At 35.5% G+C, this 25,031-nt stretch overlaps 1 protein-coding gene across 11 annotated transcripts in view; it reads left to right on the top strand.

Moving 5' to 3' along the window:
* The window catches only part of rols (zinc-RING finger and ankyrin repeat domain-containing protein rolling pebbles), a 256,019-nt gene that overhangs the window by 47,541 nt on the left and 183,447 nt on the right, over positions 1 to 25,031 (top strand). For 5 of the 11 annotated variants that reach the window (XM_073983127.1, XM_073983123.1, XM_073983126.1 and 2 more), the window contains exon 2: positions 6,186 to 7,638. The exons of 2 other annotated variants lie outside the window; for them this stretch is intronic. In XM_073983127.1, coding sequence (XP_073839228.1) covers positions 7,536 to 7,638 — 103 coding nt within the window. In that variant the 5' untranslated portion in view covers positions 6,186 to 7,535. The remainder of the gene's footprint in view (positions 1 to 6,185; positions 7,639 to 25,031) is intronic. 4 more of the 11 variants (XM_073983119.1, XM_073983122.1, XM_073983121.1 and 1 more) reach the window with 1 other exon arrangement.

Raw genomic sequence — 25,031 nt, 5'->3', positions numbered from 1 at the left:
TGTTTGTGATGTAGCATAATAATAATAAAAGAATATTTTTTCCTAGAATTATTACAAATCAATTACAAAACAGAACCCATAAAATAGAATTCCAGTAAAATATTTTCTGAAAAAAATTGGAAACCGTTGGAATTTTCCATGGCATTCTATTGAATTTTAATAGAGAAAAAAAACCTTTAAAATATTGAAATTATTATTTTTGATAATAATAACAATAAAAAAATAATAATAATAGTCATCGTAAAGAAGCTATTTAAAAAGGCTGAGAGCCAAGCAAACAAACTATCAGCCAGCCATTTGCCGGTTTGGTTCTTATCACTTGTCATAATTTTACAATTTTTATTTTCCAAACAAAAAAATTTCCCCCCGCACACGCTACACTACTTTACACCCCTCTGCACAAAAAATTGATGACAATCAGCCACGGTATTTACTTAGAGCGTTCATCTCCTCGGTGCGGTAACACAAGTGTTGTGCATGCCACTCATTCACTCACTCACTAATGGTGTTTATTGTTTTTTAAATATGTATAAAAAATATTCAATATTCTTCATTCATTTTTTTTTTAATAATTTTTATTTTTTATTTATGGATTTCAATTAAAGACAAGACAAGAGAGAGCATCTCGTTTGTTTTTCTTTTTTCAATTTCTCTAAGCGATAATCATCAGCATCTGTGTCACTCAACCGTTAACAAAATATAAAAAGTGTGGATGGATGGCGTCTTAGATCTTTCACAAATTCTTATTGTGGTTGTCACTGTGGACGGAACATCAGCATCATCATCAGCTTCATTGATATGCGGTCTGTCATCACTGTACTCAGTTTGGGTATTTTATCGTGTTGTTGATGCTCCACTACACATTCTCCCTCCCCCCCTTTTTTTGTTTTAACTATTTACCCCGAATTGTCAGCAGAAAGATAATGGTGATTTTCTTTCATAAATTCATAATTTTTATTAATGTTTTTTAATTTTCATTTTCGATATGGATTTGAAACTTCTCAACAAACAGTTATTTTTGAGGAGTATAAAAAACTATTAGGGGGTAAGAGGTAAATTGTGATATTATGGACTAAATAGGGTCTCTTAAAAAGTCATCCAAACTTTGGCAAATAAATTCTGAGCTCTGATCTTCAAACTAAAGCTTCTAGAGGCATAAACTTTTTCTTATGACACCACAATTTAAATTAAACATAGCTACAGCAAAATTGTAAAGGTTTTCCTCTCCTTGGGCGCCAATTTACCCTCCTTGTTATGATGTAGGGACAGGGTTTTAATTCAGAAAAATAGAACTTCTATTATTTTCTCATAAAATAAGCCTTGGCTCTGATGAATGTAAATTTTGTAATACTTCAAACTCAGTGGCGCCCAACGAGGAGAAGTATTCTAGAATTCCCCGCTTTGGGTGAACGTAATGCATAATTTATATACACTTGCATATATTAGATTAAATCTAGATATGGAGTAAACTAAAATTGAAAAGGTCTTCCTTTCATTGGACGCCAATTTACCTTACTTGTTAAGATGTAGGGACAATATTTTTGATACAGAAAAACAGTAAGTTATTCTTCATTAATTATTATTGGTATTGTTCGGCTACAGGCTTTTTGAAAATAAAAATAGGGTTTTGATTTTTATATAGTTTTTTTTATTTTCCAATATTTCGATAGGAGTCTCCACTCATCTTCAGGGAATTGAAAGAGAGTTTTGGTTTATCTGTGCCAAGAGCTTTCTTCAACTCTTTTATAATTAAAATAAACTCTGGCCTCCGATGAAATTCAAATTTTGACAAACATAACAAAGTGGCCATAAGTGGCGTCCAAAGAGCAGAACTAATTCAAAATAGGCTTCCGTTTGGGACACACGTAGGGACAAGACACAAGGTTTTTGACACAAAAAGACTGAAAGGTCTTCATTTGGAAGGGTGTAAGTCGTCTTTAAGAATACAAAAAAAAAAAACTCTGAGTTCCGATGACATACAATTTTTGACAAACTTAACAAAGTGACCATAAGTGGCTCCCAAAGAGGTGAAGAATTGAATTCGAAATTGACCTTCCCGCTTGTGCCTACGTAATGCATAATTTATCTTCACTTTCATTTATAAGATAATATGTATAAATGAAAGGATCTTACCCTCCTTGGGCGCCAACTATACCCTCTTTTTTAAGGTTTTTCATACAGAAAAAGAGAAAGTTTTTATTTTGAAAGGAAATAAGTCTTCTTTATGGCTGCAAATAAACTCTGGTATTTGATGAAAAGCAAATTTTGACAATCTTAACAAAGTGGGCATGGTAATGGCGTGGGGAAAAATCCAACTTTGATTTCCTCACTTAGGGCTCACCTAATTCATAATTTGTCTCGACTTGCATTTATAAGATATAATTTATAAAGGGAGAGGAATATAAAATGAAAAATTTTAAGGTCTTCCCCTCATTGGGCGCCAGTTATACACTTCATGTTAAGCTGTAGGGACTAGGTTTTTGATACAGAAAAGCTGAAAGGTATTCTTTTTGGAAGGAAAAATTATTCTAAAAGAATTAAAATAAAATAGAAATAAAAAAATGAAAATTGTAAAGGTCTTCCCCTCATTGGGCGCCAGTTATACCCCTCATGTTAAGTTATAGGGCCAAGGTTTTTGATTCAGAAAATCTGAATGGTATCTTTTGGAAGGAAATAGTCTTCGGAAATAATGAAAATAAACTCTGAGCTCTGATGAAATAAAAATTTACAAACTTAACGAAGTGACGCCCAACAATGAAAAAAGTTCAAAAATGTACTTCCTACAGTTTTTCTGGGGTATGTACTTTACAATCTATCCTTTGATCTCCTGTAAGGTGATTACTTCCACCCTTAGCCACACGCGTCTCTGTTTTTTTTTTCTCTTTCCTAGCCATAAATTCCTATCACCTATATTTTTTTTACTATCTAAATTTTCATTTGGAAAAATATTGAAATATTCAAAACATAGATTTATCTCGAAAACTTTCCCCGTGTCGTCGACGTGATTTGTTATGAAAATATTTGAAAATTTTCCAAAAAACATAATATCCAAATAATAGATTTTTTATGGCTTGTTTTTATGGATGTATTCGTATGCATGTAAATCGTTGTTGTGTTATGGCCATGTCAAGAATATTTGTAAAAAATATTTGTTGACAAATGTAGAAAGTAGAAGTCATAAAATTGTAATTATTTCAGAATGGTAATAAAATTCTTTTTTTTTTTCAAAAAAAAGGTCTAAACACTTAACATTTATAAATTCATCAATGATTTCATATCAAAAACAAAATATCTCAAATGAAAAGTAATAAAATTTTGAAAGGTAAAAAGGTTTTGTAATGAAAATTTGAATTTTCTTGTGAGTTCGAAGAACCTTCGATGGGTGATGGCACGAGGGTGGAATTTATGTGACAAGTGTTTGAAGGTGAGAAACGAGAAAACAGAAGCAATCACCGGTAATTACGAAGTATGGACATCAGTATGTAATGCAATTGGTAATGTCAATAGCTCCGATACATTTTTTTATCTTCTTCACTTCTTTTTTGGAAAAAAAAATAGAAATAATTTCTTCGTCCTGAATACTGAGTACAGAATTCCTCAAAAGTTGAGAACAAGTGTCGTCAAGAGTTGAAGACAAACGTTTTCACTAATTCAGGACAAACCAACTTTAATCTCACTTTAATTCCAAAACCAGAGATAAACGAAAATCTGCATTTAAATCGGTGAATTTATGTTATTTTCTGTTTGGATTGTTTTAAAGAAAAATCTGTCAGAATCTGAGGATGACATTCGATCGAAAATTATCAGAAGTAGGCTGCATATGATAGCGCAGCCTAAAACCCATTTAACAATATTTTCCAAGGGCTCTAGATGTCGCTTTTATTGTAGGCTTCTTTAATTCCACAACCAGAGATAAAATGATATAAACGGAAATCGGCTTTGAAATCGGGTTGCACATGAATTTATGTTATTTTCCATTTGGATTGTTTTAAAGAAAAATCTGTCAGAATCTGAGGATGAAATTCGATCGAGAATTATCAGAAGTAGACTGCATATGATAGCGCAGCCTAAAACCCATTTAACAATATTTTCCAAGGGCGCTAGATGTCGCTTTTATTGTAGGCTTCTTTAATTCCACAACCAGAGATAAAATGATATAAACGGAAATCGGCTTTGGAATCGGGTTGTCATTTTCCAATTGGGTTGTATTAAAGAAAAATCTGTCAGAATCTGAGGATGAAATTCGATCGAAAATGAAAGTGCATATGATAGCGCAGCCAAAAACCATTTGACAATATTTTCAAAGGACGCTAGAGGTCGCTTTTATTGTAGGCTTCTTTAACTCCAGAACCAGAGATAAACAGAAATCGGGTTTCATTTGTCATTTGGGTTGTCTTAAAGAAAAATCTGTCAGAATGTGAGGATGAAATTCGATCGAAGATTATCAGAAGTAGGCTGCATATGATAGCGCAGCCAAGGATGAAATTCGATCGAAAATTATCAGAAGTAGGCTGCATATGATAGCGCAGCCAAAAACCATTTAACAATATTTTCAAAGGACACTAGAGGTTGCTTTTATTGTAGGCTTCTTTAATTCCACAACCAGAGATAAACGGAAATCGGCATTGAAATCGGGTTGTCATTTGGCATTTGGGTTGTCTTAAAGAAAAATCTGTCAGAATCTGAGGATGAAATTAGATCGGAAATTATAAGATTTAGGCTGCATATGATAGCGCTGCCTAAAACCATTTAACAATACTTTCAAAGGACACTAGAGGTGGCTTTTATTGTAGGCTTCTTTAATTCCAGAACCAGAGATAAACGGAAATCGGCATTAAAATCGGGTTGTCATTTTCCATTTGGGTTGTCTTAAAGAAAAATCTGTCAGAATGTGAGGATGAAATTCGATCTAAAATTATCAGAAGTAGGCTGCATATGATAGCGCAGCCAAAAACCATTTAACAATATTTTCAAAGGACACTAGAGGTCGCTTTTATTGTAGGCTTCTTTAATTCCAGAACCAGAGATAAATGGAAATCGGGTTGTCATTTGCCATTTGGGTTGTCTTAAAGAAAAATCTGTCAGAATCTGAGGATGAAATTCGATCGAAAATTATCAGATGTAGGCTGCATATGATAGCGCAGCCAAGGATGAAATTCGATCGAAAATTATGAGAAGTAGGCTGCATATGATAGCGCAGCCAAAAACCATTTAACAATATTTTCAAAGGACACTAGAAGTCGCTTTTATTGTAGGCTTCTTTAATTCCAGAACCAGAGATAAACGGAAATCGGCATTAAAATCGGGTTGTCATTTGGCATTTGGGTTGTCTTAAAGAAAAATCTGTCAGAATCTGAGGATGAAATTCGATCGAAAATTACCAGATATAGGCTGCATATGATAGCGCAGCCAAGGATGAAATTCGATATATTTTCTAAGGGCGGTAGATGTCGCTTTTATTGTAGGCTTCTTTAACTCCACAACCAGAGATAAACGGAAATCGGCATTGCAATAGGGTTGTCATTTTCCATTTGGGTTGTCTTAAAGAAAAATCTGTCAGAATCTGAGGATGAAATTCGATCGAAAATTATCAGAAGTAGGCTGTATATGATAGCGCAGCCTAAAACCCATTTAACAATATTTTCAAAGGACGCTAGAGGTCGCTTTTATTGTAGGCTTTTTTAATTCCAGAAACAGAGATAAACGGAAATCGGCATTGAAATCGGGTTGCCATTTGGGTTGTCTTAAAGAAAAATCTGTCAGAATCTGAGGATGAAATTCGATCGAAAATTATCAGATGTAGGCTGCATATGATAGCGCAGCCAAAAACCATTTAACAATATTTTCAAAGGACACTAGAGGTCGCCTTTATTGTAGGCTTCTTTAATTCCAGAACCAGAGATAAAATGATATAAAAGGAAATCGGCTTTGAAATCAGGTTGCATATGAATTTATGTTATTTTCCATTTGAGTTATCTTAACGAAAAAATCTGTCAGAATCTGAGGATCAAATTCGATATGATAGCGCAGCCTAAACCCCAATTAATAATATTTTCAAAGGGCCTCAGAGGTCACTTTTATTGTAGCCTTCTTTAATTTTGTCCAATCCTTCCATGATGTAGGGGGTTCCACATGTCACCAAGCAATGAAAATACCAAGTTTGTTTTACTTTTTTTCTTCTGTAGACCCCGGCTAGAATTAAATGATTCTCAAATTGCTTGTTAACATTAAAACGAGCTAAAAGAAAAAAAATTACAACAGCAACCAACTACCAAGAAAATCTGGCTAAAATAGTCAAGACAACAACGTGCTACACAAAATCTACAACAACAACAATAAAAACAAAAAATATAACAGTTTGAAAAATAAAATAAAAAACATAACGACAACACGAAATATGGCCATGGCAATGATCTTTGAGACGACAACAAACGGTCAACACTAAGTTAAGCCAAGTTAACAATAAAAGAAAAAAACATACAACAACAACAAAAAATTAAACTAAAGCAGGGCAACAATAAAAGCAAACAACAATAAGATCAAAAGGCTAAAAAGCTAACAAGAAACAAATAAAATAAAAATAAATAAAAAAAAATAATTGGATAAAAGTGGAAGAAAAAAATACAAAAAAAAAATAAATAAAATAAAAATGTGACGCATACTTTTGTGAAACAGTGTTAAATTTTAAGGGGAAAAAATAAAAATAAATATATAAAATGTCATAAATGTTTTATTTGGCTTCAAATAACTTCAAAGGAAACCACCGGCAAAAATAAAAATAAATAAACCAAAAACCCAGCAAACAAAGTGACACATTAAGCAAAAGAAAAAATAAATACTTATGTTTTGACACCCGGCAGTTTAAGTGCCTGATTAAGTGATGCCTTTGTTGGTAACTTTTTATTGTGACAAAGTAAAACGTCTCTGCTTTGGAAGGATCTACGAACATCTTTAAAAGAAAATTGCAACAAAGAACATCAGAACAAGAAAATAAAATCTTCAAATTTCCCATATGCGACACCACTTATTTCCTTCATTATTTGTGGTAATTTAGTGTGGCATTTTTTTATTGCGTCTACCAAATTCCGGTGTTGACAACCCCACACCTCCCCCCTTTCCCCCTGGCAGACTATTCTTTGTGCAACATTTCCTTGTGCCTTAACAAAACCATTTCATGTCGTTTTTGTTGTTGCCTACATGGATCGCTTGTCTTTAAGTGGGGCCAACAATTTTAGTCATCGACGCTTTTATTTTAACAACATCTTCAGTAGTCGCAGAAGAAGCAAAAACAACAACAAAATAACAAATTCTTATAAACAACAACAACGAGCTGGTGTTTTAACAAGAACAAATTCAACATCATCATCATCATCATTGACGGCAACAAAACTATTCTCATCATCTTTGTTGTTGCTGTTATTGTTATTGGCAGCTTTTAGCCACAACATCCGCCTCAGTAGCACCACCACCATCATCATCACCGTCGACATCGTCGTCAATCCAACAATTTGCCGAACATTTACAGATGCCTTATTATGTCCACAACAAAGGATAAAATAAATTTTCAAAATACTTGGAGCTGTAATAAAACAACTGGACGTCGTTCTGGAAGTGGGTATAATAGCTGCAGTTTTTTAGGTAAATTTCATGGTTCCATTTTTATGTGCTTCTTGTGTGTGCGAATGCTTTTGAAGGAATTGCTTCCTAAGTGTTAGGTATTGTGCATGGGATAAAAAAATCTGGTGGTGGTTTTTTTAAACATTTTACATTAAATTCTTTTTTCATGAAAATAAACTTAAAAATTTATCCACGAATAAGGAAATCGTATTCACACAGAAAAACTTAACTCTTAATCCTAGGACTTGCTTTCAGAATATAGGCTATATATGAGAAATCACAGGAAATCTTTTCCAACAATATATTAATTTGACTTGATATGTCGCTTCTGTCCAAACTATCCCAGCCACAAACCCAAGTTAAACAAATTTCAAATCAATTTGTTTGAAATCTGTACCTAAACCGACCCCAGAGTACAATCCAACCCGATCCTATACTCAAATTATACTAGAAATCAAACGAACTACATAAACCGAACGGCAAACTGTTGAAAAAATGTTGGGTTGGGTTCGGGCTAAGGATGTGTATGTTCTAGTATGGATATTAGAATATCCTAGACACCAACAGAAATTGAACATAACCCATCCAACTCAATCGCTTTTTAAATAGAAAATAAACCAAAAATTAGTGTTTTTGGATAAGAAAAAGGAAAGGAGATTGAGTTGGAATCGGTTTGAAGCTGTCTTGGTTTGGGATGCGTTTGGAATGGTATGGGGTTCCATATGAATTCAGGTTATTTTTAATTTGGGTTGTCATGCATTGATCATTTTTTTCCTAATCCCAAACGAATTAGAACCCAAACTGACTACTTCTCCAGAACGGAGAAACTGTTGAAGAAGTTTGTGTTGGGATCGGCTTCAGAATGTGTATGTACTTATATGAATGTTCAAATAGCCCGGACTGTAAACCAAGCCAACTCTAATCTCACTTTAATTAGAAAATTAACCTTAATTTACTGTAGGAAAATGTTGAAAGAGACACACTTGGAATTGTTTTGAAGGTGCATTGGATTGTGATGCGGCTGGGATCATTTCGGGTTCCACATGGTTTCAGATTATTTTCAATTTATACAGTCTTGTATTCTAGTTGGAAGGAAAAGTAGCCTGCATATGATAGCGCAGCCTTAACCCCATTTAACAATATTTGCTAAGGGCGGTAGATGTCGCTTTTATTGTAGGCTTCTTTAATTCCACAACCAGAGATAAAATAATATAAACGGAAATCGGCTTTGCAATTGGGTTACACACGAATTTATGTTATTTTCCATTTGGGTTGTCTTAAAGAAAAATCTGTCAGAATCTGAGGATGAAATTCGATCTAAAATTATCAGAAGTGGGCTGCATATGATGGCGAAGCCTAAAACCCATTTAACAATATTCAAGGGCGCTAGATGTCGCTTTTATTGTAGGCTTCTTTAATTCTAAAACCAGAGATAAAATGATGTAAACGGAAATCGGCCTTGTATTCTAGTTTGAAGGAAAATATGCGCAGCCGAAAACCACATTAAATAATACCTTCGAATGCTGATAGAGGTCATTTTTTGCGAAACAAGTATATTCATAATAATCAAGACCATACTGAACACAATCCAGTCCTTAACCTATACACAAATGAAACCCTTTTTCAAACGCCAACCAACTTCATTTCAAACCCAGGCTACGAACATGAGCAACCCACATTAAACAAAATCCGAACTTTAACCCATATGTAAACCCACACGAATCCAAACGCAACCGAGCTAAATTTCAACCCAAGGTTACGAACTCGAGAATCTACTTCAGATTATGCATCTTAAGCGTCTATAGCTCATGGTCTGAGGTTCGAGATTGTATTAATGTTATGAACTTAGAGCAAGCAAGCCTTCCATATCTGTCTTGAAGCAAAGACAATGACCTAAACTTTATAGGCTTGCTTTATCCAAAGCCTGAAAATTCAATAGAACTGGGAAATGTTGAAACAGATTAGGTAAATATCGAGTTCTTTCTGAATCGCGTTGAATAGAAATTATAATCGAGTTGGATCGCAATTCGATTGGCAATTGGTTGGAGAGAACTGATATACGATACTTCTTATGATTTGTTCATACATAGTTATTTACATAAGCGAACTCAACAGATATGGTTTCCTGTAGTCAATCTTAAGATAGACTTCACAGTATCTTACTTTGCTGTTGTTGTACATTGTGTATGAATATCAAAGACTCAAACCCAAATATAACTTATTTTGAACATCTACGTAACCCAATCATGTCTTAAATACAACTCAACCTGACAGTTGGGTCTATTTAAGAAGAAAAAGGAACTGCTAGAGCAGTTTTGGTTGGTATTAAGTTCAGGCTGAGTTGGTTTGGAAATTAATTTACAATGGGTTTGTGTCTAGGATGTACAAAATACAGAAGTGACCTCTAAGTAAATTTTAAATAAACTAATAAAGTTCAACGTGCCTGGTTTGGTTTCCAGAATATCATAAATGGATGTGTCAAATGGATTGTGATCTGCTACCCTCGGAATATGTTTTTAATAAATTATTTTCTTAGGTGCACGATTGTTCATGTAGGATAAATAAGTGCCGCGCTTTTCTAAGCTACACCCAACAACGTTCACTTCACCTTTCGTTTTCGATTTTCTCCATCAGACGTGCCTATTTTTATAAATACGTGCCTTCAGCTATAAAAAAGTGGATTCATTTCGTTTACAAAGACATGCTATAGTTCGTCTATGAATACGTGCTTCAGCTTTTCTATGTGGATGGGCTGTTCAACTTGTCTATATAGACGATCCTCAGCTCGTCTATAAAGACAACCATCAGCTCGTGCTTTAGCTCGTCTATAACGTCAATCAATAGTTCCTGTTTTAGCTCATCTATAAAGACAACCATCACCTGTATAAAGAAAACCTCTATCTCGTGCTTCAGCTCGCCTATAATGAAAATCATCACCTTGTCTATAAAGTCAATCATCAGCCTTCAATATGACATCCAACTCTTTAAAAAAGACTTTTAGCTCGTCTATAAAAATGTATTTCAGCAGGTCTATTAAGAAAACTATCACTTCGTGCTTCAGCCTTCAGTTCATCTATAAAGATGTTCAGTTTGTCTATAAAGACGTGTTTTAGCTCGTGCTTCAGCTTGTCTATAAGGACGTGTTTCAGTGTTTAGCTGATCCATAAAGACGTGCTTCAGTCTTCAACGCGTCTATAGAAACGTGATTAATCTCTCAGCAGGTCTATGAAAACGTGCTTCAGCATTTAACTCATCCTCAGCTCATTTATAAAGGCGTGCTTCTGCCTCCAGCTTTAAAGGCGTGCTTCAGTTTTTAGGTTGTCTCGAAATACATGTGCAGCATTCACCTCGTCTATAAAGACGTGCTTCAGCTTTCAGTTCCTCTAGCAATACATGTTTCAGCCTTCAGCTTATCTAGAAAGACGTTATTCAGCCTTCAACTCGTCTATAAATTCGTGCTTCAGTCTTCAGCTGGTCTATAAAGACGTTCTTAGCCTTCAGCTGGCCCATAAATACGTGCTTCAGCCCGTCTATAAGGACGAGCTTTATCTTTAAGCTCACCTGTAAAGATGTGCCATAGCTTCCAGTTTTAGCTCGTGCTTCAGCTTGTCTATAAGGACGTGTTTAGGTGCTCCATAAAGACGTGCTTCAGTCTTCAACGCGTCTATAAAAACGTGATTAATCCTTCAGCAGGTCTATGAAACCGTGCTTCAGCATTTAGCTTATCCTCAGCTCATTTATAAAGGCGTGCTTCTGCCTCCAGCTTGTCCATAAAGGCGTGCTTCATCCTTCAGCTGGTGTATAAAGACGTGCTTCAGCCTTCACCTTGTCTATAAAGGCATGCATCAGCCTTCTGCTCGTCTTAAAAGACGTGCTTCAGTGTTTAGGTTGTCTCGAAATACATGTGCAGCATTCAGCTCGTCTATAAAGACGTGCTTCAGCCTTCAGTTCCTATAGAAATACGTGTTTCAGCCTTCAGCTTATCTAGAAAGACGTTATTCAGCCTTCAACTCGTCTATAAATTCGTGCTTCAGTCTTTAGCTGGTCTATAAAGACGTTCTTAGCCTTCAGCTGGCCCATAAATACGTGCTCGTGCTCATCTGTAAAGACGAGCCATAGCCTCCAGTTTTAGCTCGTGCTTCAGCTTGTCTATAAGGACGTGTTTCAGTGTTTAGCTGATCCATAAAGACGTGCTGCAGTCTGCAACGCGTCTATAAAAACGTGATTAATCCTTCAGCAGGTCTATGAAACCGTGCTTCAGCATTTAGCTTATCCTCAGCTCATCTATAAAGGCGTGCTTCTGCTTCCAGCTTGTCCATAAAGGCGTGCTTCATCCTTCAGCTGGTGTATAAAGACGTGCTTCAACCTTCACCTTTCCTGTAAAGGCATGTTTCAGCCTTCTGTTCGTCTTTAAAGAAGTGCTTCAGTTTTTAGGTTGTCTCGAAATACGTGTGGAGCATTCAGCTCATCTACAAAGACGTGCTTCAGCCTTCAGTTCCTCTAGAAATACATGTTTCAGCCTTCAGCTTATCTCGAAAAACGTTATTCAGCCCTCAACTCGTCTATAAATTCGTGCTTCAGTCTTCAGCTGGTCTACAAAAGACGTTCTTAGCCTTCTGCTGGCCCATAAATACGTGCCTTAGCCCGTCTATAAGGACGAGCTTTATCTTTAAGCTCATCTGTAAAGACGAGCCATAGCCTCCAGTTTTAGCTCGTGCTTCAGCTTGTCTATAAGGACGTGTTTCAGTGTTTAGCTGATCCATAAAGACGTGCTTCAGTCTTCAACGCGTCTATAGAAACGTGATTAATCTCTAAGCAGGTCTATGAAACCGTGCTTCAGCATTTAACTCATCCTCAGCTCATCTATAAAGGTGTGCTTCTGCCTCCAGCTTGTCCATAAAGGCGTGCTTCATTCTTCGGCTGGCGTATAAAGACGTGCTTCAGCCTTCACCTTGTCTATAAAGGCATGCTTCAGCTTTCTGCTCGTCTTTAAAGACGTGCTTCAGTTTTTAGGTTGTCTCGAAATACATGTGCAGCATTCAGCTCGGCTATAAAGACTTGCTTCAGCCTTCAGTTTATATAGAAAGACGTTATTCAGCCTTCAACTCGTCTATAAATTCGTGCTTCAGCCTTCAGCTGGTCTATAAAGACGTTCTTAGCCTTCAGCTGGCCCATAAATACGTGCTTCAGCCCGTCTATAAGGACGAGCTTTATCTTTAAGCTCATCTGTAAAGATGTGCCATAGCCTCCAGTTTTAGCTCGTGCTTCAGCTCGTCTATAAGGATGTGTTTCAGTGTTTAGCTGATCCATAAAGGCGTGCTTCAGTCTTCAACGCGTCTATAAAAACGTGATTAATCCTTCAGCAGGTCTATGAAACCGTGCTTCAGCATTTAGCTCATACTCAGCTCATCTATAAAGGTGTGCTTCTGCCTCCAGCTTGTCCATAAAGGCGTGCTTCATCCTTCAGCTGGTGTATAAAGACGTGCTTCAGCCTTCACCTTGTCTATAAAGGCATGCTTCAGCCTTCTGCTAGTCTTTAAAGACGTGCTTCAGTTTTTAGGTTGTCTCGAAATACGTGTGCTGCATTCAGCTCATGATGAGCTGCTCATCTACAAAGACGTGCTTCAGCCTTCAGTTCCTCTAGAAATACATGTTTCAGCCTTCAGCTTATCTCGAAAGACGTTATTCAGCCTTCAAGTCGTCTATAAATTCGTGCTTCAGTCTTCAGGTGGTCTATAAAGTAAGAACGTCTTTATAGACCACCTGAAGACTGAAGCACGAATTTATAGACGACTATACGGACGAGCTTTATCTTTAAGCTCATCTGCTTTCAGCTGGTCTATAAAACCTTCAGCTTCATAAAATCCTCAAGAGGCATTTCCAGCCGATGGCTTATATGAAAAAGTCGGTAACCTTATATGTTCACCTTTTAATGTGCATGTTCATGGAACGCTTTTATTGGAGATTTTTTTTGCTGAGTATTAAGGGAAGTAAAGTCTGCAGATATTTAACAAAAATTAACAACATTAGTTCAGCCAATTTGGTAGAGTCATATTGGTATACTATCCCTATACTATCTATGTGCGATATTTATGGAACGCTTTTATTAATGATTGAATTAAAGAGGTTTAAAAAAGAAATAGTTTAAAGGTCTTCTGGTATTGAATAAACATTTACTAACTTAAATCGATAGTTCTGTCAGCATTGGAAAGGAGGCACACTCCCTAGGCTTCCTATAATGATGTTTATGGAACGCTTTATTATTGATTTAACACTTTTTTTCCAGAAAAAAATCCTTAAACTCCTTTGGAATTCAACAAATATTTGACACCTTGAATTGATAACTGTGCCAACGTTGGCAAGAAGTATATCCCTTCGCTTTCTTTGAATATGCTGATGGAACGCTTTTGTTATATATGTATAACCACCAACCCGTGTCTACACCTAAAGGCCCCTTTAAGTTCATTAGAATTGAACAAATATTGGCCACCTTGAATCGATACTTATGCCAATATGGTCAAGAGGTACATGCCCTAAGCTTTTTGTGATAATTTTTGTGGAACGCTTTTATTATTGAGTGATTTAAAGCAATTCTACAGCAAACAAAAAAATAATTTCCATTGGAATTGAAGAAGTATTTGCCACCTTGACTCGCTTGATATGGCAGCAGGGCGTATGTATATTGCAAAAAGGCATATTCTATAGGATATTTTATGATAATTGTTGGGGAACGCTTTTATTATTGACTGATATAAGGCGATTCTACAGCCAATAATCCTTCAAGGTTTTAGAAATTGAAAAATTATGTGCTGATTTTAAACGATAGTTATGCCAATATGGTCAAGAGACACATTTCCCTAGACTTTCTATGATAACGTTTGTGGAACGCTTTTATTATTGCGATGATTTGAGGCGATTCTACAGCAAACAAAATTGTAAAAATATCTCCAATTGAAGAAATATTTGTCACCTTGTCACGATGGTTATGGCAACAAGAGGAATATTCCCTAGGCTTTGTACGATAATTTTTGTGGAACGCTTTTATCATTGACTGATTTAAAGCGATTCAACAGCAAAAAAAAAAAAACAAATGTAAAATCCTTTGGAATTGACGATGTATGTATTTGCCACCAAATTTTATAGTTACATGAGGCGTGTTCCATAGAATTTTTAATTATAGTTTCTGTGGAACGTTTTTATTATGAAATAATTTAAAGCGATTCTATAGCCAATAATTCTACAAAATGGAACAAGTCTTTGCTGACTTTAGGCGATAGTTATGCCAATATGTCCAACAGGCATATTCCCTAGAATTTCTATGACAACGTTCGTGGAACGCTCTTATTTAAAGCTCTTATTTATATAACAGCAAAAATATTAAAATCCTCTCGGATTGAAGAAATATTTGCCAACTTGACTCGACAGTTATGATATTGTCAAGAGACATATGTATTCCATAGGCTATTTATGATAATTTTTGCGGAACGCTTTTATTATGGACTGATTTAAAGCGATTCTTCAGCAATAGTCCTTAAAATCCTTAGGAATTGAACAATTATTTGCGTAAAGGAATCAATAGTTATGCCAATATGAAACATTTCTAGTCTTTTCTAGCCATTCGAAACCCCTCAGTAACATAAGATGATTTCATCACACTTCTCCTGAGAACCTTAAGCAAGAGATATGTGATTTAATTCATTGGAAATTTAATCATGAAATTCTTTCTTTCTTCATTCTTATACTATTTTATGGGAATTTTTATCCATTTTCTCCTTCCTCTGGCATTAATTAATGCCACAAAAATTTTAACTCTTGCCTAGCTATTAGCATTGAAATTTATTTGCCAATTTTGTGCAGGCATCAAACCACCACCATCTCTAATTTCATGGCCATACATCTTATCTTCGTCTTCTTATTAAGGGAAATATTTGTTTGTTGATTTAATGTAAAAGGGCTAGTATTTCATTTCGAAATTTTGCCATATAAAACACGGATGACTGCGATGGTTGGTCGGTCATGAACGTTACAAGTCTAAGTCAAGGGCTGAATGTTGGTTGGCCAGACAATGAATGGCCATTGCTATGTGTGATTCCTTGTAAAATTTTAATAATTCCTAGGAAACTGCTAACGAAATGGATAGCCAGCTACGCATGATTTTTCTTTCGTTTGTTTTCTGCTGCTTCCTCTGCTGTAATTTACACTTATGGTTGGTTGAAAAAGGCATAAGAAGAGGTTGTTGTTTCTTGGTTGGCCAAGGTTTGAGGCCATATATGGAAGGAAGGTATAAAATGCCATGGCATTTAAAGAAAAGGTTAACGAAACCTTTCTTTGTTTTAGATTTCAAAGGAGTTTTTTCTCTTCTTTTGTCCCCCTAAAACGTTAATGACTGCGGAACTCACTCACTGCCATTTCAGACACGCTTTTGCCTGCCTCACTTCAAATCTCATTGTTGTTTTGTGATTAATTTGTTGCTTATTATGGTAAATATTATTTGTTTTTCTGTTTATTTTGCAAAGCCTATTTCTGCATTGTTCCGCTGCATGGCTGCTGCCTGCTTCCATTACGCTTTTGTGTGTTACGCATATTTGAAAATTCATGCTACCCCTTCCTCTGACCATTTCACAAATTTTATTAAGTTTGCCCTTAATAAAACTATGGAAAAGTACAGAGTCTCTCTGTAATAGTAATGTTGAGCATGAAACCAACAATAAGCAGGATGATGTATAAAGAAGAAGGGTTCTTTGTAGTGCGTTCCAACGTTACACACTCATTCATTCAGTCAGTTTTTCACTTAGTCGCTCATTAATTCCCTCCAACACATTTTCCATAAAATGCTGTGCCATGCCACAAACATCACCATCCACACTGCCATGCCATACCACCAGCAAGCAATTTATGTATCGAAGTATTAGGGGTATTCACTGGAGTTGGGCAGAAAAAAGCGACCATAGACCACAGAAAAATGTATATCCTGAGGTCCTGGGGAAATGTTTCTTTATAGAGAAAAATTTTCTAGTGGATTTAGCGAATTATAAGCTATGTTGAGATCCATAGGCTTTCCATTAAATATTTTTTTCAAAAATGGCGCCCAACGTGTTGCCTATCAAAAATTGTCATAATTCTTAATAAGCATTCATTTTTTTTCCTTAGAAAACGTAAGTCCTCTGAGAAAATTATTCTTATAAAAAAATTATCCTCTCTCTGGTCCACACAACAATATTTCTTGAGGTCTTGGGGAAATGTTTATTTACAGAAAAAATTTTTCCAGCGGATTTAGCGAGTAATAAGCTATATTGAAATCCATAGATTTTCTATTAAAAAATGTTTTTTTTTTTTCAAAAATGGCGCCCAACGTGGTGTCTATTGAAAATGTTAATAAATCTTGATAAGCATTCATTTTTTTCCTCAGAAAACGTACGTCCTCTGAGAAAATTATTCTTATAAAAAAAACATTATCCCCTTCTGGTCCCCACAACAATTTTTAAATAATTTCCTCGTGAATACCCCCCATTTTAAAATGCAAATTATTTTTTTATGTTGCACGCAATTTTGTTATGTATGCATGTATGCCAACCAATGCACCTCATCTTATTTAAGTATGTATGAGTGTCTGTCTCAGTGTAATTTTTAAGTTTATGTAAATACCCTATATATATGTATGCATTTATATGTCTATAATTTTATGCTAAGCGAATTCAAGGCAAAGCATTAAAGTAGCCAAAGAAATGTTATGCCTTCTCGATAGTTTTTTTGTCTGGCATATTCTCTGACTGCCAGTCAGACTCTGCCTGCCTATCAGCAATAGAGGTATGGCACAGCAATGCCATTGCATGAAAGTATATTTTTGATTGCCTTAAATTTATATGGGAAGATGATTTTATGTAAATTGCAAAGAATAGGTTTTTTCTTTGTTTTGTAAAAAAAATGAAAAGCTAAAGAAGTCTTGATAATGACTTTGAATTCAAAGGAGGGGAATAATATTCTTTCTTCTATTGTTGATAAAGTCAATGTGTGGAAGATATAAGGCAAGGGTGCAGATGTGCCTTATAAAAGTGTATGTTACTTCTACCGCTTATAATTCGTAGAATGACATTTGACTTAGTACATAACCTCAAAATTTAAATTTATAGGTTGAATATGTGTAATATTCCCTATAAAGTAAGGTCCAGCGAAGACATTAAGAGTTAATTTAACATAAGCGCTAAATATTACAGTCTGAATCTATTTATAATTTATTTAAAAAATGGCGGCCAATGTGGGGTCTAAGTATAATTGTCATTAAGTTGTGCTACATAACCGCACCGTCCATATTTATACCTTTTTCCTACACATTGTGACCAAAATAGGGCCTAGTGAAGATCATTAAAATTAAATTAACCCAAAAACGCAATTTTTTAATTTTATCTGCTTATAATTTGTTTCCCAAAAATGGCGCCCAACGCGGGAGATAGTGTAAATTGTCATAATTTCCACGTCTCTGAAGTTGTTAATATTTGCTACCTTAACCCGATGCGTCGAGAGACGCATATTCCCTATGTTTTTTTATGATAATGTTGGTGGAATGTTTTTATTATTGATAATCATTAAGGAGATTTAATCGATAGTTATGTCAACATGGACAAGAAGCATTTTCCCTGGCCTTCATATAATGATGTTTGTGGAAAAAGCGATATTTTTATTTTCTATCTGCTTCCAATTTTTTTCAAAAATGTCCAAAAGGCATATTCCCTAGCCTTCCAATGATGATACTTGTGGAACGCTTTTATTATTGAGTGTATTACGGTGGGTTTCCAGCAAACTCCGCTAATTTGAAAAAAAAGTATTTGACCTTGAATTGATCTTCATTATTAGGACTTTAATCAATTTCATTTCATAAGGCTTGATTTTAAATTTTAACACCAACGTTTTTGAATATGTTAAATTATTTTTTAAAAATGGCGCCCAACGAGGGGTCCAGTGATTCAATAATTTCACGTCAATAAGGTAAAACAAAAAAATAGATAATTCGCGGATAAGGTGACATCGGTTCGCCGACACAAAAAATCCACTTTGTCATCTGTCCTATGGTAGTTGTATCCACCTGGTTACCGCATGCGCCTCCGGTTGACAGCCTTTAATCTAATGTTTTGGATCCCAATTATGTTTGGACCAAATCAGTTTTTGTTTAAATGACGCCCAACATAGAGTCTATTGTAATATAATAATTGTTCCACAAACATCCCAGATGGTACAAGGGAGACTTCTCTCACATCAATCAGTGCACCCCGATTCATATTAGCTCAATGGACGGAACGGCGTGTCTTAAGACACCACTTGTAGAGAAGTTTTAGATGGCTGAAATACTCTGGAAATGTCGACAACATTACTGAGGGGTATTTTCCCACCGTTGAAAATTGTTTGATGTTGCTTGGCCGGGAAATCGAACCCACGACCTTCAGCGTTGAAGGCGGGTGTGCATACCATTGCACCACGGTGGCACCCCAGTCTAATGTAGCTTGCACAATTCAACTTAAGCATTTAATAGCGTTCAATATAACAAATCTGACTCTAAATCTGTTTATATATAATATTTTCAAAAATGGCGCCCAACGTGGTGTCTACTCATAATGATCATAATTTCACATACACACTCATTGAATGGCACACAATTAGGCAAAGCGTTTATGATAATGGGATTCTGGCCGGATAATGTTACGTTGACGTACCGCCAAAAAAAAATCTGACCTACTCCCCTATGGGTAGTTTTATCCACCTTCCACATTAGGTTGTTCCTTTTTATCAAATGTGATATTTTCCTAGTATGTACGCCCGTCCAAAATCTTTTAATTATCGCAAAGGACTATACACTTATAAAATGGCGCCCAATGTGAGGCCTGGGGAAATCGGTCACATTTCCAAATAAGCATTCACTCTCCTTCTCTCCCTGCTTCCTCTTCATCTCATAAAGGTCGTAAGGCCCTCTTCTTATCATATAAGGTCGGAATTTCTCTTCGTTTTCTAGTAGATCGGAATGTCTTATTCTTCTCATAGTAGATTGGAAGGTCCTCTTCTTCTAGTAGAAGGTGGGAAGGTCATCTTCATAAGATTAGAGGTTCTGATCGCTTCTTAGTAGGTCAGTAAGTCGTCTTCTTCTCCTGAAAGGTCGGATAGCAAAGTCCTCAACTTCTCATATGAGGTTGGAGGTCCTCTTAATTTCTTAGCAGACCCGAAAGTCCTATTCTTCTCATAGAAAGTTGGAAGATCCTCTCATTCTCACAGAAAATTGCATTGTCCTAAGTTCTCTTCGTTTCTTAGTAGATCAGAATGTTCTCTTCTTCTCATAGAAGGTTGTAAGGCCCTCTTCTTCGCAAGTCGTCTTCTTCTCATATGTGGTTGGGGGTTCTCTTCGTTTCTTAGTGGTTCGGAAAGTCCACTTTATCTTATAGATGATCGCAGCATCCTCTTATATCATAGAAGATCCTCTTCTTCTCATAGAAGATCGCAAGGTCGTCTTTTTCCCAAAGAAGTGGGATGGCCCTCATAGTTTTACAGAAGGTTGTCTTTTTGTCTTAGTAGGTCGGAAAGTCGTATTCTTCTCATAGAAGATCAGTTCTCTTCATCTCAAAGATGGACCTCTTCTTTTCATAGAAGGTTGGAAGGTCCTATTCATCTCATAGAAAGAATATCGCAAGGTTATTTTTTTGGACATTATCTTTCTCAGTGCGTCGCAAAGCTCTCTTAGAGAAAGCCGGAAGGTCCGACCAGAGTCGGACTTTTGTATCTAATACTTGGATCCAGTAGGTTTTAAGGTTTTTAACGTAAAACTGTTAGATCTGCATTAATTTTTTAAATATTATTATTATGAATTATTGCAAAAATTATAGCAAAGTCCTTCCCTTCTCATATGAGGTTGGAGGTTCTCTTCATTTCTTAGCAGACCCGAAAGTTCTCTTCTTCTCATAGAAAGTTGGAGGATCATCTCAATCTCAAAGAAGATTGCAAGGTCCTTTCCTCATATGAGGTCCTAAGTTCTCTTCGTTTATTAGTAGATCAGAATGTCCTCTTCTTCTAATAGAAGGTTTCATTATTTCATAGAAGATCGCAAGGTCGTCTTCTTCTCATATGTGGTTGGGGGTTCTCTTTGTTTCTCAGTGGTTCGGGAAGTCCACTTTATCTTATAGATGATCGCAGCATCCTCTTATATCATAGAAGATCCTCTTCTTCTCATAGAAGATCGTTAGGTTTTCTTCTCATAGAAGATCGCAAGGTCATCTTCTTCCCATAGAAGTGGTATGGTCCTCATAGTCTCACAGGAGACCATAAGGGCCTCCCCTTCTTATATGAGGTAGGATGCTGTCCTTTTCTCTTAGTAGGTCGGAAAATCGTCTTCTTCTCATAGAAGATCGGAAGGCCCTCTTCTTCTCAAAGAAGTTTGGAAGGACCTCTTCTTCTCAAAGGAGTTTGGAAGGAACTCTTCTTTTCATAGAAGTTTAGAAGGTCATAGAATATCACAAGGTCATCTTTTTTCATATGAATTTGGACATTCTCTTCAGTTGTCAGTGCGTCGTCAAAGCTCTCTTCTTATAGAAAGTCGGAAGATCCGACCAGAGTCGGATTTTTGTATCTAGTACTTGGGACCAGTATGTTTCAATTAAAGCAAAAATGTTAGATTTGCGTTTTTGTAATATTATTATTACGATAATGGCGTCCAATGTGGATCCTTTCATAACTTGTCAGAGCTTGCAGAATGATTGCAACTCTATGTTCCTAGCCATTATTACTACGTGATACTTTGTATATAAAAACGAAAGATATGTTAATATGGGAATTGGAGAAAAAATCTGTATTCGATCTAAATTACCTCTTAAAATACGTTGGAAAATCGTTTCACTGCATGTATAAATGCGTTCCTGGCTTAATGGCGCCCAACGTGGGTTATGATACCAAATATTCGTGTTAGATTATTTTAAACATTTGTGTGGAACTATATTATTTTAGATAAGATTTTGTCAAGACTAAATTATTAATCCAAAAAAAAATATTGGTATTGCCAGTCCAATGGCGCCCAACATTGGACTTTGTATATAAAAACGAAATTTAGGTCGTTTTTGTGTTTGCGAGGGAGCAAAACAAGTAAAAATTTTAATGTTGCGAATTAAAATGGGAATATTTACATTAAATCCAGAAGTGTTTGTATTCATATTCGGCATGGAGAGCTTTTATATTTGATTTTTTTTTTTTTTGTTAAATTCGCAACATTCCGAAGAATTTCAGGAAAAATTCGCCTACATAAGGTTGTTGTAAAAATGAAGTATTTTTTATGTTGAAAATGCACGAGCTTCCAAATACGTTTGTGGAACGCTTTTCTTTTCGTTTTTTTTTCGAGTATTTAAAGCTTAGAAGCTATAAACTCCATAGGAATTAAATAAAATAAAATCTTCAATTGCCCTTAAGTAGCTTTTAAAATGGATTATTAAGTCGTTTAATAGCGGTACAAGTTATACCCTGATTTATGGCAGCACAAAACAGCTGTTTGTTGACTTCTCAAATCAGCTGGGGATTCTTTGCCATGTATTCCCACCATAACACAACGTGTGGGCAGTTATTAGAGATCATTAGACAAAACCTAACAAGGTCTTAAGTTTTTTTTCTATTTTTTTTTAAAGCAAACAATACGTCACAATGCATCAAAGAATTCTATTGAATTTTGAAGAGGCGAAGGTAATACAATTTTGGAAGAAAAACATTCAATATTAAAAACTTATGAATGCCATACTTTGATTTGAATCACTCAAATCTCTCTTACAGACTTTATGACACCTAACAAAATAGTACAATGTGGATGGTGGATGGATGTGTTATCATGGTTATAAATAACTGAACCCCCATGGTTTTAGGAGACAATTTGGTCATTGATGATGAAAATTGTGTTAACGAAAAATTTAGATGACACCTCGCTAATTTTTATTGCCTTTAAATTAAAATGAAATTTTACATTGCCATTGGGTGGGAGTGGAATTGTTTTCAGGTTTATCGAGATTTTTTCTTCTTTCTTTTATTAAGTTCATTGTTTGCATTCATAAGCCACCATTTTTACTGGCTCTCCTTTTGATTTCTTAGGAGAAGAATAATGCCATGCGTCTGTCGTCTATACCTAAATCATTTCAAAATAAGTAACAAAAAATACACTCTTGACTTTATCTTGCGCACTTCACCGTTCGGTTAGAGTGTAAACATGGCCGAGCTTTCACCATTTGCCATTGTATGACAGACAGACAGACAAACAAAACACCATGACAATTTGAATGAAATCTAAACAACAAAAGTTGTTGGATTTTTGTTTTGAGACAATAAGACAAAACAACGCACCATCATCATCATCGTCATCCGCATAGAATGCACCAAAAACTCTCTATAGATGGTGAAGGTGTAAAAATTTAGACAATAAAAGATCAAATGTTATCAAGTGAATGTTGAAAGCTGGATTGGATAAATGGAAGTGTGACAAATGATGAAAACATGACTCTTAAGTGGGTTAAAAGTGTCAATTGGAAGTTGCTTTGTTTATGGTTGTGGTAGAAATTTGCAATTTGGCATAAATTTTGTTTATAAGATGACGCCCAATGTGGTTCTTTGGAACCAGGAAATGATTAACTACCGCCAAATAAGTAACCAATAAATTTTAGTAATTTATCATTAAAAGCATTTATTGTAATTGGCGCCCAACATGGGTCCCAGTAGCGGTATTCCAAAAGTGAACCAAATAACGCACCGTGAAGACAAGATATTTTAGTCTATAGCTAAATCAATATAGCCGCAGTTTGCAATTTTTCATTACTTTTTAATAATTGGCGCCCAATGTGGGGGTGTTTGGACTCACTATCGTACTAATATCCACGATTCGAATAACTACCGCCCAATATGTAACCAAGAAATTTCAGTAATTTGTCAATAAAAGCGTTTATGGTAATTGGCGCCCAACTTGGGTCCCATTGGGGAATTCCAAAAGTGATCCAAATACACATGCGCACCGTAAAGACAAGATATTTTAGTCTATAGCTAAAACAATATAGCCGCAGGTTGCAATTTTGCATTACTTTTTAATAATTGGCGCCCAATGTGGGGGTCTTGGGAGTCACTATCGTACTAATATCCACGATACGAATAACTACCGCCCAATATGTAACCAAGAAATTTCAGTAATTTGTCATTAAAAGCATTTTTTGTAATTGGCGCCCAACATGGGTCCCAGTAGAGGTATTTCAATGACCGCACCAAGCAAACAAGATAGTTTATTCTATAGCTAAAACAGTGTATTCATTAATTTTTATTAAATGGCGCCCAATGTAGGTCCTTTGAGTTGTTCCAGGAGAATCAAGAATTTGTCGATTGGATATGGCATCATAAAATTAAATTTGAGATAAATTTCAAAAAAAACATTTTCTTGAGAATCTGTGATGAATTATTAAAAAATGGCGCCCAACGTTGACTTGAATTTGTCAATGGGAAGTTATATCAAGATGTGAGAGTATATGTCGTTGATAATTGTCAAAAACAGGTCCTGGAAAACCTATGATAGCCAACGTTTTTTAGACATATTATTAACAAATGGCGCCCGACTTGTACCTAAAATTTTGTGGATATAATTTCATGGTGTCAAAGGCCGCAATTGAAAATAATGTATGTTAAACATTTCTTACTCCCTTTAGAACCTCCTTAGTCATTGTTTATAGAACAATTAACTAAAATGGCGCCCAACGTGGGGGTCGGATTTCGTGGATTTATTTTCATGGTGTGTAATGCCACAATACAAAATAATTATATCTAAGTCCATGTAAAGACTACCTTGACATATGATTTTAAAAGAATAATGTTATATGGCGCCACAATACAAAATAATTATATAAAAGTTCCTGTAAAGCCAGCATTGACATTTGATTTTCAAAGAATTATATTATATGGCGCCCAACGTGGGGCATAATTTTGGAGGGTATATTTTCATGGGGTAAAATGTCCTAATAAAAAATTCTCAAAATATTCTAGTCCCTTTAGAACCTCCTTAGCCATTGTTTATAGAACAATTAACTAAAGTGGCGCCCAATGTGGGGCTCTGATTTTACGGATATATTTTAATGGTGTGCGATGGCGCAATACAAAATAATTATATCTAAGTACCTGTAAAGCCTACCTTGACATTTGATTTTAAAAGAATTATATTAAATGGCGCCCTACGTGGAGCTCGGATTTTGGGGATATATTTTCATGAGGTAAAATGTCCTAATTAAAAATGCTCAAAATATTCTAGTCCCTTTAGAATCTCCTTAGCCATAGTTTGTAGAACAATTAGCTAAAATGGCGCCCAACGTGGGGTTGGGATTTGATGGATATATTTTCATGGTGTGTAATGGCTCCGTGCAAAATAATTATATATAAGT

Source organism: Musca autumnalis, unplaced genomic scaffold (assembly GCF_047663935.1).
Source record: "Musca autumnalis isolate F117 unplaced genomic scaffold, ASM4766393v1 scaffold_4, whole genome shotgun sequence".
Lineage (NCBI taxonomy): Eukaryota > Metazoa > Arthropoda > Insecta > Diptera > Muscidae > Musca > Musca autumnalis.
This window is presented reverse-complemented; position numbering and strand designations above follow the sequence as displayed.